This window comes from Peromyscus eremicus, chromosome 1 (assembly GCF_949786415.1).
Source record: "Peromyscus eremicus chromosome 1, PerEre_H2_v1, whole genome shotgun sequence".
In the NCBI taxonomy this organism is placed as follows: domain Eukaryota; kingdom Metazoa; phylum Chordata; class Mammalia; order Rodentia; family Cricetidae; genus Peromyscus; species Peromyscus eremicus.
Window position 1 is genome coordinate 68,904,907 of NC_081416.1, and position 17,101 is coordinate 68,922,007.

The 17,101-nt window shown below is 47.9% G+C and overlaps 1 protein-coding gene across 1 annotated transcript in view; it reads left to right on the forward strand.

Moving 5' to 3' along the window:
* The window catches only part of Dhx32 (DEAH-box helicase 32 (putative)), a 42,223-nt gene that overhangs the window by 24,015 nt on the left and 1,107 nt on the right, over nt 1-17,101 (forward strand). Inside the window, exons 5-10 of the mRNA XM_059265153.1 lie at nt 1,769-1,868; nt 1,960-2,118; nt 13,007-13,198; nt 14,101-14,250; nt 15,386-15,573; nt 16,690-16,871. Coding sequence (XP_059121136.1) covers nt 1,769-1,868; nt 1,960-2,118; nt 13,007-13,198; nt 14,101-14,250; nt 15,386-15,573; nt 16,690-16,871 — 971 coding nt within the window. The remainder of the gene's footprint in view (nt 1-1,768; nt 1,869-1,959; nt 2,119-13,006; nt 13,199-14,100; nt 14,251-15,385; nt 15,574-16,689; nt 16,872-17,101) is intronic.

The window sequence follows — 17,101 nt, forward strand, 5'->3', positions numbered from 1 at the left end:
CGGCACCCACTTGCTGGGTCCCTGCCACACCAGTGGCCAGAGAGTGAGGGTGCACGGTGACCCAGGGCTTTCTTTATTTGGTCAGATGTGCACAGACTGGTTGCAGCCAGCAGTTAAAACCTTGGCTGTATCTCATTAGCATATTGGTAGTCTGGAAGCAAATTAATTGAGGTACAGGGCTTTGAGGAAAGACCTAGCATTAGCGTGAAGGTGTTGGTTCCTGCCTACCCGACTGCCCCTCACCTTCCTCCCACCCTTCCTTCCCTTCTTCCCTTCAACTGGGGGTTCAGCCCAGGGCCTCCCACGTACTAGCCCAGCACCCCAACCCTTGTGTTGTAGGTAAACTGCTAGCACAGTACGTTATTCTGGCTTCTGAAGCTTCTCTGGTACATCATGTCTGGTTATCCGTTTATTAGCATAATTAGCATATTACTTCAGGGAAATTAGCTTCAAGTGAATTGACTAACTTTTGCAAATACTGGATAATTGGACAAAATTTTTAAAATCTAAATTCTTTAGAAAATAAATTATTGCCAGGCGTGGCGGTGGTGGCACACACCTTTAGTCCCAGCACTCGGGAGGCAGAGGCAGTCAGATCTCTGTGAGTTCCGGGATAGCCAGGGTTGTTACACAGAGAAACCCTGCCTAAAAAAAAATAAACAAATAAAAAATAAAAAAGCAAAAACAGACAAAAAAGTGAAAAAAAGAAAATAAATTATTAAAGCCAGGTGGTGGTGGTGCATGCGTTTATTCCCAGCACTCGGGAGGCTGAGACAGGCAGATCTCTTTGAGTTCGAAAGTGAGTTCCAGAACAGTCAGGGCTACACAGAGAAACCCTGTTTCAAAAAAATCAAATAAATAAAATAATTTAAAGATAAATAAATTATAAATGAAATAACCTCATACAAAATATTTTTGTCATTCCCTTTAAATAAAAAAAATGAAGATATGGTTTCTTAAACTCTAAAACTACTGGAACTAAAAAAAAAAAATGCTTTTGAGACAGAGAGAAAACTACCAGACTTTATCCCTTGAGGAAATTCTGCACTTCCTGAATGTCCTTGTTTCACCGTGACACCATAGTGTCCAGTGGCTATGAAGGTTCCCTTGAAACAAGTTGGAGGTAGTCTCTTTTGAGCCTGGGTCTTGCCGTGTAGCCTGGCTGACCTTGAACTTCAGATTCTGTCTCAGCCTCCGAGTGCTCGGGTCTTAGTTGCACACTGCCACAGCTGGCTTATTAGAGTCAGTCTTCGGTTACTTCCTCATTCCTAGCGGACAGCCTGTCACTTGCCCTTTTAAGCCACACGCCAGAGTAAACCATTAGTTCTGTATGGCATTTGCAGTAGGTACACCACCCAGAAAATCCCAGTATGTGCCATACAAGTGGGCCCACTGAGGTAACAGGCTGAGCAAAACGTCAAAGCATGGCAGGCCTGTTGAGTGGAAACCTTTCTTTCATGTGGCATTTAGGGGAAGGGTGTCCCCACACACTAGCCTGAGGCCCTGGAACTGGCAGTTCAGTACTGTGACAGGTGATACTGAGGTCCCGTAGTTCCAGAGGTACTGTGGAAGCTGGAAGCTTTAGATCCCTTTGCCAAGGCCCTTGCAGTTTCCATCTCATGGTGCTCATGGTGTGTATAGACACCAAACAAAGGAAAAGAGCCTGACAGCTTCTCTGTGGTGGCATGCTGCAGGGCTGTTACCTTGGAGAGAGGCGGGTGACTGCACCTGAGTGTCCTGGAGCTAACATGCTGTGTTTCTGTTAAAGGTATACAACCCCCGAATCAGAGCCAACTCCCTCGTCCTGCAGCCCATCAGCCAAAGCCAAGCAGAGACCCGCAAGCAGCTTCTCGGGTCTTCTCCCTCAGGTAGTGTGGTAGGCACAGTAGCCAGCCAGTGAAGTCCCTCAGGGATGGATGCCACAGCCACACTGAAGCCATTTCCCTTGTCTTCTTCCAGGAAAACTTTTCTGTCTGTACACTGAAGAATTTGCCTCCAAAGACATGAAGCCGCTTAAGCCCGCAGAAATGCAGGAAGCCAACCTGACCAGCATGGTGCTCTTCATGAAGAGGGTGGACATCGCGGGCTTGGGCCGCTGCGACTTCATGAACAGGCCAGGTAGCTTCACACTCAGGTTTTCTTCTTATTCTTGCCACTTCTTCCTTCCGTGGCACCTGTCAGTGTAAGCCAGTGTCAGTCAGCATGGGGTTTGGTCAGTGCTGACACCTCCTCACCATCACAGGTAGAAATTCTCTAAAGAAAACCTAAAGGCACAAAAACCGTGTGTGCGGGTGTGTGGGTGCGTGTGGTGTACGGCGGCGGCGGCGGCGGCGGCGGCGAGGGCTGTCCCGGCTAAGGTTACTTTTGTTGTGCTGAAACACCATGATCAAAAGCAAGATGGGGAGGAAAGGGTTTATCTGGCTTACACGTCCAGATTGCTGTTCATCTTTGGAGGAAGTCAGGACAGGAACTCAAACAGGGCAGGAACCTGGAGGCAGGAGCTGATGCGGAGTCCAGAAGGGGGTGCCGCTTACTGGCTTGCTCAGCCTGCTTTCTTATAGAACCCAGGACCACCAGCCCAGGGATGGCACCCCAATGGGCTAGACCCTCCCACATCAATCACTAGTGAAGAAAATGCCTTACTGGCCAGGCTAAAATCCGATCTTGTGGAGGCATTTTCTTAACTCAGGGTCCCTCCTCTCAGATAACTCTAGCTTGTGTCAAGTTGACATAAGACTAGCCAGCACGAGGGCCAAAGCTCAGCATCTGGCATTTTCCTGTATCACTCTTTGCCTTCACTTTTGTGACAGGGTCTGCCATTGAACCTGAGGCTCCTTGAGTGGCTAAACTAGCTGGCCAGTGAGCAAGTCCCTGGGATTCTCCTAGCTCTGCCTCACCCACCAGGTCCTGAGACTGTAGCTGTGCACCACGAGCCTGGCTGTTTATGTGGGTGCTGGGGATCTGAATTCAGGTCCTCATTCTTGTGCAACATTTTACCCACTGAGCCTTTTCCCCAGCCCAGAGAATATCTTATCTTTTGGGCAGTGGAGTCAGAAGGATTGGCAAGAGCAGCAGATATAGGGAGATATAAGAGAAATCCACAGAGTCTGTTTAAGGGGCAAAGGACTTAGTAAGGGGAAAAACTCACTGTACAGAACAGAACTGATATAGGTTCTGGAACGTTGTTCCGGCTGAAAGGGTATACGGCGCTGGTTTGGTTGGAGCTGGATGCCGCGGCGGTGCTGGTTTGGTCAGCGGCAGAAGAGTCACGGAAGAGCCATGGTTCCCAGAGTTAGAATGGGCTTTATTAGAGAGAAGAGGAGATAGGACAAAGAGAGAGATGCAGAGAGAGACTGAGGGCAGAGAGAGACGCAGAGAGAGAGCGTGGAGAGAGAGACAGAGACAGAGACCGAGAGAGTGAGTGGGGGTGCATGTCCGGCTTTTCCTTTTCGGCTGGGGCACAGTCACCCACTGATGACGTAATAAGGCACCAGACAAGACCACTGAGCTGCGCATGTACAGAATCCTTACATTCCAGACTTTTGCTTATTATAAAAATGTAAGCAGATAGGAATAGGGGTGTCGTTTCTCCCAGGAAAAACTACTTCCAGCTGACTTGGAGGGCATCAGTTGGCTCTTGGGGGCAGGGATAGGGAAGTGGGGGGTCTTCCGAGGCAGGCAGGTGTTGTTGGATGATGGGCTGTGTGCTGTTCGTTGCTCTGGAGACATGCATCCCTCTTGGCTTGGTGCTCTGGCTGCTTTTGTATCTGACAGGATGCTGGTGAGACAGGAAAAGCCTGAAGTAGGTTCGACCTGTCCAGATGGATTTAAGCTGGTTTCTGGAGCTTGGGAAAAGTTTTGAAACATGTTAAGAAGCAGCCATGAGAAGATTAGTGACCATATGTGGTGTTTAGTACTCTGCTTATATTGGTTAGTGTTAATGGGAGAGACAAAGAGATTGGAACATGTTGAGCTTTATCAGAGACAGATTATTTTAAGGTATCTGTTTCCTTTACTAGTTTGGCATCCAGGAGACACAGGTGATCAATTGTTGAGAGCATTTAACAGTAACAGATGTTTATATTAAAGTCTGTTTTTGTAGAGCCCAGACACTTTTTGGTCTGGGGGTGTAAATATCTTTTAGTTGTTACAGTTTCTTACTTGATCTCTGGACTCTGGTTCTGTTGTCCAATGTTTCTCTGCAGCTGTTGTTCCTTTCTCATCAGAAATTCCCATGAATTTGAGAAAATTCAAAGTTAATAAAGCATTGTATAACCTATTTCCAGGGGTCATTGTTACCTCTTTCTGTTTATTTAGCATATCCTTTAAAGTTCAATTAGATCTTTCTATGACTGCTTGGCCTGTGTGATTGTGTGGTATACCTATAATATGCTTTATATTGTAATAAGCAGAAAACTGTCTCATTTTCTTTGAGACATATGCTGGGGCATTGTCAGTCTTAATTTGTACATGATGGCCATAACTTCTAATAGGTACAATTTCCTTGGCTTATTGCCAAGTGGTGGAAAAGTCCTTCTTCAAACCTTTGCTATTTATATGGTGTTTCTTATGAAATTCTGAGGCTTCTAGCACATTACCGATTAATAACTGATCAATCTCATCATCACCTTGCATTAGAAGACCTGGCAGACCCGTATGGGATCTGATGTGTGTTATATATATAAAATTTTTCCTATTTCTGATGATTTCCTGTAATTGTATAAATAGTGAAGTTAATTATATATTATCAGGAATAAATTCAGGGAGGGACAGTAAAGCACCGGCATGTAAGGACAAGATGAACAGAAGGTAGAAGATACATTCCTGAAGTGGCTTGGTGTCCTCCTCATTAATTATATTAGCACCTGGGGAAAGTCCACTCAGATTTCACTCCTCTGCATTTAGGGCAAACATACAAGAGAGGTTAAGTTTCCTGAGCAAGACTGATCCTCATCTAATCAGTTTCCTCCAGGGGTCTACCCAGTCTACTGGCCCTGGATTTCTTCTTGTCCCCAGAGCTACTGAAACGCTGAGGGAAAGGCCAGTGAAGCACAGGCCACACAGCTGCTACCTGAGTGACAGCCACCATGCCCAAAGCAGATTGGTGTTACATGCTCAAAAGGAAACCAGCTTGTGTCTTTCTCTGTACCCTCAGTCGACTTATCCCCTATGTGGCAGGCTGAGGTTAAATCCCTCTAGTGTCTGGGAGGTGGGGGCAGCTGTACATGTCTTAACCTTTTTTTCTTTCTTTTTGGTTTTTCAAGACACTGTTTCTCTGTATAACCCTGGCTGTCCTGGAACTTGCTTTGTAGACCAGGCTGACCTTGAACTCACTCTGTAGACCAGGTTGGCCTCAAGCTCAGAGAATAGCCTGCTTCTGCCTCCAGAGTGCTGGGGTTAAAGGCGAGCATCACCACCATTTGGCTAAGCCCAGCTAAGCTGTACATGTCCACAAGCAGCTGATGAGGAAGGTCTGCCAGCAGCTACCATCTGCGCATCATATCTGTTTAAAGCCCCACCTGTTCTCAGTCGTTTATATGTGTTTACTGGTGTGTTAAATCATTTGTGACAATAGCCCAGTGACTGGATGTTGTTATTTGCTCCACTTTACAGATAAGAAACAGAGTCACTAGATAACAAGGCAACTCACAGAAATGGGGCAGGTGGCGTCTGCCCTGACAGTGGCCGGGGTCTGACTGTCCTGCCTTGTCTTGCTGAAAGTCCTGGGGTTTTCCCTTTCTCCCTGGTGCTCTTTGTCCAGTGCTCCTTGCCAAGCATGGGCAGCAGGTGCCTATAAATAATAATGAGTCGAGGAGCACAGCCAGGGGGCTTCCCCATTTCCTCACCCATCATGCTCCTGAAGCTGATGGGGACCTAGCCCCATGGCCAGGGAGACACTAGACTGTCAGAGCAGGGTCCTGCTTCTCCAACCCGCTTTGTTCTGTGACTGAAGCTTAGCTTCCACAAAGCAGGCAAGTGTCTGGATCATCGTATAAAGGTCTCCAACTTAAAAAGTATTGGTTGCTCTTAGTTTTTGCTTATATCTTTGTGCAAATCGCATTTCTTCTCCACTTTTGGCCAGTGGTTAAAATTTCCCATCATGCTTACCCTAGAAGTAAGTGGCAATCTGCCTGTGACATCCGTGACCTTTGTCACATTTTGTAGGACAGGGAAGTCAGCAAGAGGCCATCAAGGTAGAAGGAGTGTTTAAAGTGGGAGCTGTGTAACCCAGACTTGTCCATGTGCTGTCCTTCACCTTGTCCTGGCCCTACATGATGGGCAACTATCCTACCACTAACTACGGCACCAGCCCCAATGCATTTCACCCGTAAACATTGCCCATCCAGCTCTACTGTTCATGTCTTGGCACCTTCAGCATCCTCCTGCTCAGGAGAGGGGGTGGTTGGTGAATTAGATGTGAGGGGAGAAGAAAAAGCAGGATTGCTAGAGGGTTCTGAAGAAATCAGACGTCAGAGGTACCTGAAAGGAAACAGGAGGCTGGACTGTGGACTGCCCTCTCTGTGTGCTGGGACCCCTGCTCTCTCTGTACTGGGACCTCCCTCCCTCCCGCGCTCGCTCTCTCTCTCTCTCTCTCTCTCTCTCTCTCTCTCTCTCTCTCTCTCTGCCGTGACCCCTGCTCTCTCTCTGTGTGCTGGGACCCCTGCGCTCGCTCTCTCTCTCTCTCTGTGTGCCGAGACCCGGGACCCCTGCGCTCTCTCTCTCTGTGTGCCGGGACCCCTGCTCTGTGTGCTGTGACCCCAGCTCCCGGTTGCTTCTTTCTTTATGAGGCTTCAAGCTGATAAATGGGAACAAAGGAGTCAAACTCATTGTTTATTTTTGGCTCCTGACAATACACACACAACTGTTTTCTGCTGTGCTTGGGGAAACGTAGTTGTGGATAAACTCTGGCTCATCATTTTGGAAAAGAGGAGGAGGAGGAGGAGGAGGAGGAGGAGGAGGAGGAGGAGGAGGAGAAGCTGCTTGCAGTCGATGCATTTAATTCAACTTATAATTGAAATGTATGAGCGCAGCATACTCTCTGCCCTTTTCAGGATCTGTGAACCGTGTGGAAATGGACTTGGCATGACTAGGTTACCGGCAGTTAAGTGAGTTCCCTCGGCATGAACCTCTCTTTTGAAAAACTAAATCAAGGCTTTTTTTTCCTCTTCCTTGGCTGCCTGAGGATAGACCTCCATGAAAGTGTCACAGCCACTGTTGATCTGGGTCAGGAAGCTGAGGACCAGCTGAGTGCCTCAGCAGGAACAGATGGCTGAGACTGTTATTGTCCTTGGAAGGCAAAGGTACTTAACAGGGATTTGGAGAGAAACCAGGCAAAACGTCTCAGACTATGCCAAATGTCATCTCTATGCTCATAGCCAAAACTTGCTTTACTGGTAGCAGATAAAACCAGTGTGGAGATGGCCAGGATATCTGGGATTATGAAAAGAAAAATGAGAGCCACGCTTGATGGTCCGTGTCTATAATCACAGCATTCATGAAATAGAAGTGGAGGTAGGAGAATTGTATGTTCAAGATCGTCCTGTGTGGATTTCCAGGTCAGCCTGGGCTACATGAAACCCTGTCTCAAAATTTAAAAAAAAGAAAAAAGAAAAGAAAAGAAAAATGAACCATATTCAACCTGAACTTCCAGCTTGGCATCAAGGACAAGATAAGGGCCTGAAGAAAACACAAAGTACAGACAAGGGCTGGAGTCTTGGCTGCAGAGGCCAGTTGGAAAGGGGGATCCAGCTCTGCAGTGGCCCCCTCAGGGCTTGGGTACACATTTTTCACTAGATGATTCCTGAGTCAGTGAACCTGGATCTTCTGACATCAAAGTCACACACCCAGAGATGTTTGTGAGGATGCCTGCAAGTCTGTAAAGCACTGTAAGCTAGAGATTCTCCTTTGAAACAGATTGCTCTTAAAGTGCCACAGACTGTTCTCAGGAGAGAGAGAGAGAAAGCCACCTGCTCGCTTGGCTGGGTGATCACCAGCTGCACCTGGAGCTCTCGATAGGGAGGGGCTCCTTTTTACAGGCAGGATGCATGCTGCATGTTGCCTCCAGAACAGCCCAAAGCTAAGAAATTGTTCAACCACTGTACCAGTAAAGGCCACAGCTAGGACGTTGTTGTTATTCATTTTTATTACATTTAGTTGTAGAGGTCAGGACAACTTGTAGGCGTCAGTTCTCTCCTTCCACCATGTGGGTTCCTGGGGTGGAGTTCAGACCCTCAGACTTGTGCTGCAAGCATTTTCCCCATTGGCCATCCTCCGGCCTCACTGCTTGGTTCTCCATACACACACCTCCCCTCCTTGCCTCCTTCCTCCCATCTGCACAGTAGGATCTGCACAGCAGCTCTGTACCTGAACTCTGTGATGTATGCATGCTCAGCCCCTGAAAGGCCCCTGTTTGTCTTGGTGCAAAATATAAAACTCCCAAGGAAGGGAGTCTGGCTCAGTGTGAGAAGGAGCCCACCCTGAGCCATCACTGTGACTGGGTTAGTAGGGGCAATTGGATGGTTAGTAACTCAAAGCCATGTCTCACTGCTGGACCATTAAGAAACAGTGTGAGTCCAGGTTTATGTCTGTGCCTGCAATGAGCTCTCCCCCCAACCCCAGAGGGATCAGCACTAGGACTACCCCCAAGTGTGCACCTGCCTGGGGACCTTGCAAGTGCCAACAGCACAAGACACTAAAGTTGGACTGAGGGAAGAGATGGTGAGCATCAGTCTAATAAGGAGACAGGCGATAGCAAAGAGAGCCCTCATGTACATAGAAGCCACTCACTGGACAGCCATTTTAAAATTATTATTTTTATGTGTATGGGGGTTTTGCCTGCATGGAGGTGTGTGTATCACATGGGCAGTGCCCTTGGAGACCAGAAGAGGATATCAGATTCCTTGAAATTCGTTACAGATGGCTGTGAGCTGCTGTATGTTGGGAATCGAACCAGGGTCCTCTGGAAGAGCAGTCAGTGCTCTTCGGCACTGAGCCACTTTCCCAGCCTCCATGCATTTTTTTTTTTTTGGCCTCCCCCCGCCCCACACTCCCCAAGTGTTTTTGAAATAGCCAATGCTATGCCATCTTATTACAGTGATAAGCCTTGTTTGTCTGAAGATCGGTCCTAGGTGCTGTAAGGTGGCGGAGACTCCTAGTTACACTGCAAAGAAGCTGAAGTCCTCAGAACATCCGTCAGGGCTGTTGTTTGGTAAGAGTGTCTTGAGGAAGGCCAGCAGTCTCCCCTAGCATAGTGTGAGGAGGCACAGCCTTGTGTGGAGATGAACTCAGTTCTTTCTCACCTGCTTGGTCCTCTCTGAGACCTAACTGGGCCAGGTGCTGATGTGGCTTGCTAGGAAAGAAGGCCTGAGGGACCCATGGCTGTCTGTGGTCCACTTACTCTTTCTTCTGTGCCACAGGTGGGAGCTGAGCTGGTATGTGAGAGGTCTCCGGACCCAGCAAGAGCTCATTTGAGCTGTCACCCTTAGCTGTGAGCTTCTGAAAGTCTGGACACAACCATCATCTGAAAGCCAGGCTCATAGCATGACTTCTCCTGGTGTCCTGCTAGTGGTTGGGGAGTTTCCCTCTCTCAAACCCTTCCCATCTCAGGTGACAGATTGGGCCCTCATCTTTCACCCTTGCTGGTAAGACAGACTGAAGAGCGTGGCTGAAGGAGAAAGCCTGACTGGCTTTGAGGCTTGCTTACCAAGAGACTTCCTGTCTCGTTATGTACCTGGAATTCCGTCCCAGACAAGAAGAGCCATGGAGTTCTGCTAACGTTCCCAGGGGTAACTGCATTTGAAAACTTTTGCCTGTGGGAGAATATAAATAAATATAGTGACATGAACTTGTATAATATCAGCTAGCTTGAGAGGAAATTGTTTCTGACTTATTTCAGCAAGTGAGGCCAAAAGTAAGCAGAAATCGTTTGTGGCAAAGAAGCCCTGACTGGAAGAGACACCCCCACCCCCGACACACACCCCAAGCACTTGAGTGTGGGACAGATGTCCCGCAAGAGAAAGAGGCCAGCCTGGGATTCCTCCCATCTCTCATAGATGTGTTTGGGCATGCATTGGAAGAGCAGAGGACACCGACTGTGGAGGCCGTCGTAGCCTAACTCTGGACTCCTCACATAACTGGTGCCGTTGCTCAGTCAGCTCCTCTCCACAGAGGGACTTGAGCCTTGTTACCAATCACCAGCTAACCTGTTCCAGACCTGCCCCGCTGCTTGGTAGAAGGAAAAGGCAGGCACATGTGTGGGTTGTTTGGGGTTCCTTCTGGATCGAATGAGTGCATGGAACAGTGAGGATATGTGATTATAGCTCTTCAGGTGACCTTGAGTAACCACAGTAAGGGAAGCCTGTGAGCGTGCAGTGACATTCTACAGAAAGCAGAGCTGTCGTCAACAAGAATGTCTAATAGGAAGGCTGCTCTGCTCCTCTTGAGTTGCCTGCAGAATAAAGCAGTCTTGTTCTGCACGGCTATGAGGAGGCCTTGCTCTGGTCCCATTCATTCACTGCCTGCCGTAATTTGCATTCAGGGCACACTGCCATTGAAAAACCCTCATCTGGGCCATTCTACTCTTTTTTTTTTTTTTTTTTTTTTTTGGTTTTTCGAGACGGGGTTTCTCTGTGTAGCTTTGCACTTTTCCTGGAACTCACTTGGTAGCCCAGGCTGGCCTCGAACTCACAGAGATCCGCCTGGCTCTGCCTCCCGAGTGCTGGGATTAAAGGCGTGTGCCACCACCGCCCGGCCTCCATTCTACTCTTAAACATAGTTTTATGGACAGTACTGGGGGGGATGTCTTAGAACGTAGTATTAGCAAGTGGGTTCGGTGTTAGAGCTCCTCACGCCATCCATGATCATTAACCCGTTCCTCCTTTATGATAAATGCACGAGAAAAGCTTCTGCATGAAGCCCAGGAGTATAGTCCTGAAGTCATTTCTGTCCCTCTGTTAACTGTGTGCAGCCAGCTCAACTTCAGGACACAAAAATGAGTAGTCGGTGTTCTTTGGGAACAGAGCCTGTCTGTTGAGCCATAGGCTCGTGGGCAGTTGTCCTGGGGCCTGTAGCTCATCACACAGCAGCTGTGCTGTCTCTGAGGTGCTCCCTGATGAGACCAGCGTTCCCGGGCTCTTTGCTGTTTATGCATCCCCCAGGCTCCTGCCTGCAGCTTCTGTGGCACATCAGCGGTCCCTTTGAGGACCCACAGCTCTCTGATGGAAGTCTTGGACTACTTTTCTAAGTAGCCTGTGGTTTCCTTCCTGGTACTGCAACCTCTCAAGGTTCTGTGTTCACCAGTGTGGTCAGGCCCCAAGTCCCCAGGGATAAAGAGAAGGCCATTCTGCTTAGTATTAGATTTTGATTGGGGAAAAAACCCAGAAACAATAGGTGGCTGCCCTGTCTCCCTGTGGGGGTGTCACTCCCAACAGAGCTCCCTGTGATGGCTCCGCACCACCCTCTCTGCTTCTGGTCTCTTGACTCAGTTGCTCCGCTCTCCCCCAGCAAGGCAGCAGGACAGCATTGGTGTATCCCAGACCACATTCGTGGTTTCTAAAAGCTTTCCTGGCTTCCTGACCACAGTGGGAATCTGATCAAACCAGAGCTTGTGACTAAGCTGCAGAGTTCAAATTATAAATAGCAAATAAGTCATTTTTTCCTGTCAGTCACTTAAAAACTGTCAGGCACAGGCAGGTTCAGTTGCTTCTTGGGTTAGGCCTATGGGTCCCGTCTCCCACACACTACGTACATCTCAGGACTGAGACCGATGAAAGCTGGCCTGCGGCTCTCAAGGCCTTCGGTTTTAGGTGGTGCAGCAGGAGTTGGCTTCCCTGCGTAGCCGTTACTGGGATACCAGGTAGCAAACAGGTGAAAAAGCGTATTTAATAGAACTTGGTTCCACATGGTCAGAGACTAAATGGACTTCTTTATTGGTGAAATTATTAAGGCCACTCCACGTAGTTAAAAGGAGATTTATTTAATGGCGTAACTTACAAATTAAGGGATAGGTAGGTCGCAGGGTCTGGGGAAGGTGTATTGCAGTCCAGCGGTGTTCTCTGGAGCTCTGCTTGGCCCATCTCCACCGTTCAGGGTCCCGGAACAGAGAGAGAGCACTGGCCCATCCAGATTTTGGGTCTCCAGGCGCCTCCCTTGGCCCCGCCTTGTAGGCGTGACAGTTGCCGAAGTCTCAATGGGGGTTGGAACTTCCAGATCAAAGCTGGAATGGCTACCCACTACACTTCTTTGTGGAAATTGAGTGGCTATAACACACACACACACACACACACACACACACACACACACACACACACACGGAAGTGGTGCCCATGTTATTTAAAAGAAATGAGGGATGGGGAAAGTCAATCTGTTTGCAGTAACCTCAAGTGTCTGTGTCTAGTGTTTCTGCTTTCTCTGACTTTTTTGTTCTGCCCATTCTCCTTGTCATACCTCAGTTTACTGGGCTGTAGACCATGTGTGTTTTGCCTTATTGAGCAATGGATATTTTTGCGTTCCCTTAAGTACACTCGGGGCTGGCTTTGTAGACTCGTGCAGGGGCTGCTCACACAGCCAGCATTCTGAGCCTGCAGCAGGCTCACTGGCTGGCCGGCTGGTGGGATCAGACTCTGCTCTGGATGCTCTGTGAACACCAGGTATGTTCCCTCCAGTCACAATGACTGGAGCACTGCTGCCTGGTCAGCAGAGTTCTCAGATCCCCAGAGTCACCTTTGACCCCTCAGGACAACATCAAAATGCAAGGAGTCCCTGGCTGTCCTCTGCACAGCAGCCTGCCACTCTGTCAGGGCCCTTGTCTATACAGCCATAAGGGCCCTGTCAGCCCCTCAGAATCTACTGACTTAGTGTCTGGCCCATTCTTGCTTCACAAGTTTTGTTCATTGGTTGCTTGTTTTATACAAACATGAAAAATCATTACTCACTGCTCCATTTCAGTTGTGCAAAACGTATTCCTTTTTTTTTTTTTTTCTCTTTTTTTTCTTTCTCTCTTTCCTAGCCCCAGAAAGCTTGATGCAAGCACTGGAAGATTTAGATTACCTGGCAGCCCTGGACAATGATGGCAATCTCTCCGAGTTTGGAATCATCATGTCTGAGTTTCCTCTGGATCCACAGCTCTCAAAGTCTATCTTAGCAGCCTGTGAATTTGACTGTGTAGATGAAATGTTAACCATCGCTGCCATGGTAACAGGTATTCCTTAATGACCCTTCCTTTGTACCATGAATCCACGCCGAGTATAGATTTAAATGGAGTGTGCAGCAGGAACAGTGGTTGATCCACCTAACTTTGCAGATAATAGTGAAGTGGGTTTTTGTTTTTGTTTTTATTTTCAAGACAGGGTTTCTCTGTGTAGTCCTGACTGTGCTAGAACTCACTTTGTAGACTGGGATGGTCTCAAACTCAGAGATCCGCCTGCCTCTGTCTCCCAAGTGCTGGGATTAAAGGCATGTGCCACAACAGCCCTGTGGTAAAGTGTTTTATTAGACTGAAAAGAGGAGACTTTTTTTTTTTTAAGCTGAGGATCGAAACCAGGGCCTTGCACTTGCCTAAGCGCTCTACCACTGAGCTAAATCTCCAACCCAAGAGGAGATTTTTAAAATCACCTTAATGCAGAAGTTCTAAAGGGCATGCCTGGTTTCTTGCCAAAAGGACTACTGTAGTACAAACACCACCACCAACACCACAACAGTCATGAGACAGCGCCTCCCAAAGAACCGTGTGATTGTGTGTTTCCTGCCAGCTTCACTGATTCTGGCTCCTCTATTTTCATACATCCTTTGACAGCAGCATGGACGAAATGCTGTGCCGCATTGGAACGTAGTCCTAATCCTGTGTCTGACCCGCTGGGCCCCTTGACACCCTGCTTCCGCTGGACTATGAGCATGTGCAAAGCAACATGCACACAAAGGAGAAAGAATTAAGACAACTCCCTCTCAATTTCTTTGTCTTCCAAGTAAACAAGAACATTAAGAACAACGTATTGATTCGGAGAACCAAGACAGGAGTGGGTTCATAGACAGGGTCCTCTGGGCACGCTGGGCCAGGGTGAAGTGTCCTCTGCATTGCTGACTGTGACCTCTTGCATCTTAAAGCTCCCAGCTGCTTTTTGCATGTGCCTCATGGTGCTGAGGAGGCTGCTGAGACTTGCTGGAAAACATTCTTGCACCCTGAAGGTGATCATTTTACACTCATCAACGTCTACAGGGCCTACCAAGACACAGCTCTGAACTCTACCAATGAGCGTACGTGAGCATGATCCCCAGAAACCACCTTCCCGTTCCTTCTCCCTTCCCCAAATGAGGCTCAGAGACTTGAATTGTTATTTGCTAGCCTTCTTTCCGATAGCTCCATTAGCCACTGGGAGGCTTAAACATGTCACAGCAGGGGTCTGGGTTTGGGAAGCTTTAGTACCCTGGAGCTTTCAGAGCAGCATGCCTGAAGCACAGTAACGGACTAGAGTGGGGGGGTGGGGGGGGAGCAGACACCCCTGGTGCCCTCGGTGTCCCTGAACTGCAGTGGATACCATAGTGTCACAGAAGAGGCCCACTGCTGGGGAAGCTGGCATCACCTCTTGCAGGGCAGGGGACAGAGAGGGCAGGGGTTAGAACTGGATCAGCTCCCTTTCCCACAGAAGGCTCTTCTGCTTCCCACAGACCAGCCTCTACTTCCTTTGGTCCAGAAAATAATGTGAAAAATATTTGAAATGATGTGGAAAAATCTTGAGGTCAGTTTGCAAGGCAGTAGGATCATGTCAGGAGCAGGGGTCATTGTTCCTAAATAGACTGGAGGGACTGTGGTCAGCTTTTGCGAACCAGGCTGGGTGATGGTGTCCGACCAAGTACGTACTCCTGCTGCTCTGAGTGGGACAAGTGGACAGGTAGATGAGGGTCTCATGTCCACTGGGCCAAGGTCATCTGCATTCTTCAGTCAAGATGCAGTTGCAGATGCCAAGAAAGTACCTTGAAACAAAATCAGACTAGTACATTTGGATTACAAGAAAGTGGCACCCAGGGTAGACAAGGAGCTCAAGTGTGACATAATGAACTCCCAGGTCAGCCTGGTAGGGCCTTACTAGATGAAGTATGGGACGATCAGAGGGGTAGACGCTAACAGCTCCCCTCTAGCTTTGGGTCTCTAGCTGTATACATCCTTGCTGTACAGAGACACAAGTGCAGATGCTAATGCGGTCTCCAGTGTGCCCCAGTCTCCAGTATGCTGGGTTCACAGAACCTCAGCAGCTGCTACAGGTGTGGCTGGTCCAACAGCCAATGGAGAGCCCTATCCTAGCTGCCTTCCTGCACTCATTCATGTGACCTTCAATAGAGCTTAAAGAAGACTAACACATCATTTCTGAGTGGCCTCTTGTTCTCCCTCTAGACTGTGTGGAGAAATGGTGTCAAGATTACTTCCTCAACTGTTCTGCTCTCAGGATGGCAGATGTTATCCGAGCAGAACTCTTAGAAATTATCAAGCGGATCGAGCTTCCCTACGCAGAGCCTGCCTTTGGCTCCAAGGAAAATAGTCTGAACATCAAGAAAGCGCTGCTTTCTGGCTACTTTATGCAGGTAAGCAGGAGCAGAGCTGCTTTGGTATGTGTGGAGTGAGTTCCGCATACATGGGAGATTCAGCTAGCAATCTCACCTAGGTGATGGTTTTACTGACCTTAACTTTTAAAATAACACTAAAAAGATGTTGTTTAAGATTTGGTATTTAAGCACACTTCTCATGCCAGAATACTCTGTTAATTTTGTCCAGGGGGATGGATCTTTTTCTCTAGAGAGGGAAGTAGACACCACAGCTCCTCTTTCCCTTTTACTAGTGATCTGAATGCCCAGTGAGTCAAAGTACTGCCTCGGTTGTTTCTTTCATGTCCATCGAGAGGCTAATTAATGTCCATGACAGAAGTAAGTATGTTTTTCAGATCAGAACTGGCAACACTGTACCCCAATGAGCAGTCTTAATGGAGAGATAGATGAGTCAGTATAGATCTCTTCATCTGTGAGGAAAAGTAGGTTATACAGTAAGGATGAACTGAGCTAAACACCAGGCATAAAGCCTTGGTAGCATGGACAGTTCATGGCAGAGCTGATGGTACTCTATGTTTTATTTCATGACCCCAACATTTACTTTACCCTAAGGTGCTGAAGCTAACAGCATCACTATCTCAAGGGGTAAGACAAAAGTCTATTGCACGAATCCACAGCCACCACCTCTTACCTCACCAACTCCTCAGCCTGAATACGCAAATTCCTCTCTCCTCCTGCCTTATATTCCTTCCTCTACCCAGCCATATCACTTCCTGTGTCAACCTTCCTAGTGCTGGGATTAAAGGTGTGTGCCACCACTGCCTGGCTCTGTTTCTCTTTTAGACTGGATTAATCTCATGTAGCCCACTGTGGCCTTGAACTCAAGGAAATCCAGATGGATCTCTGCCTCCCGAGTGCTAGAATTAAAGGTGTGTGCCACCACTGCCTGACCTCTATGGCTAACTGTCCTCTAATCTTCAGGCAAGGTTTATTAAGAGTACAAGCAATATCACAACAAAAGTCATTGTGATTTATTTTCTATTATCTGAAAACAGGAAACATGGGTGACAAATTTTAGTTTTAGCTGTTCTGTATAAAATTTTTCAACTAAAATGTTTGTGTATCAAACATTTCTTTTTTCTTTGAACCTTTTAGATTGCTCGGGATGTTGATGGGTCTGGTAACTACTTAATGCTCACACACAAGCAGGTTGCTCAGCTGCATCCACTCTCAAGCTACTCCATCACCAAGAAGATGCCCGAGTGGGTCCTCTTCCACCAGTTCAGCATATCCGAGAACAACTACATCAGGGTGACCTCGGCAGTCTCCCCTGAACTGTAAGTCTAATTGAGAAGGAAGGGCTTTCTTTTTAGTTCACCTTTGTAGAAATGAAGCACACATTGCATTATTTCATTCTCAGTTAGGAGATTTTTTCCTGGTGCCTGTCTTTACATGGACGACACCTAAGACGCATGCCTGCCTGAGATTACAGCTTAGGGAGAAATATAAAAAACAGCATGGTGTCATCCAGAACCATGCAAGAGAGAACCACCAATGCACTGGCCGT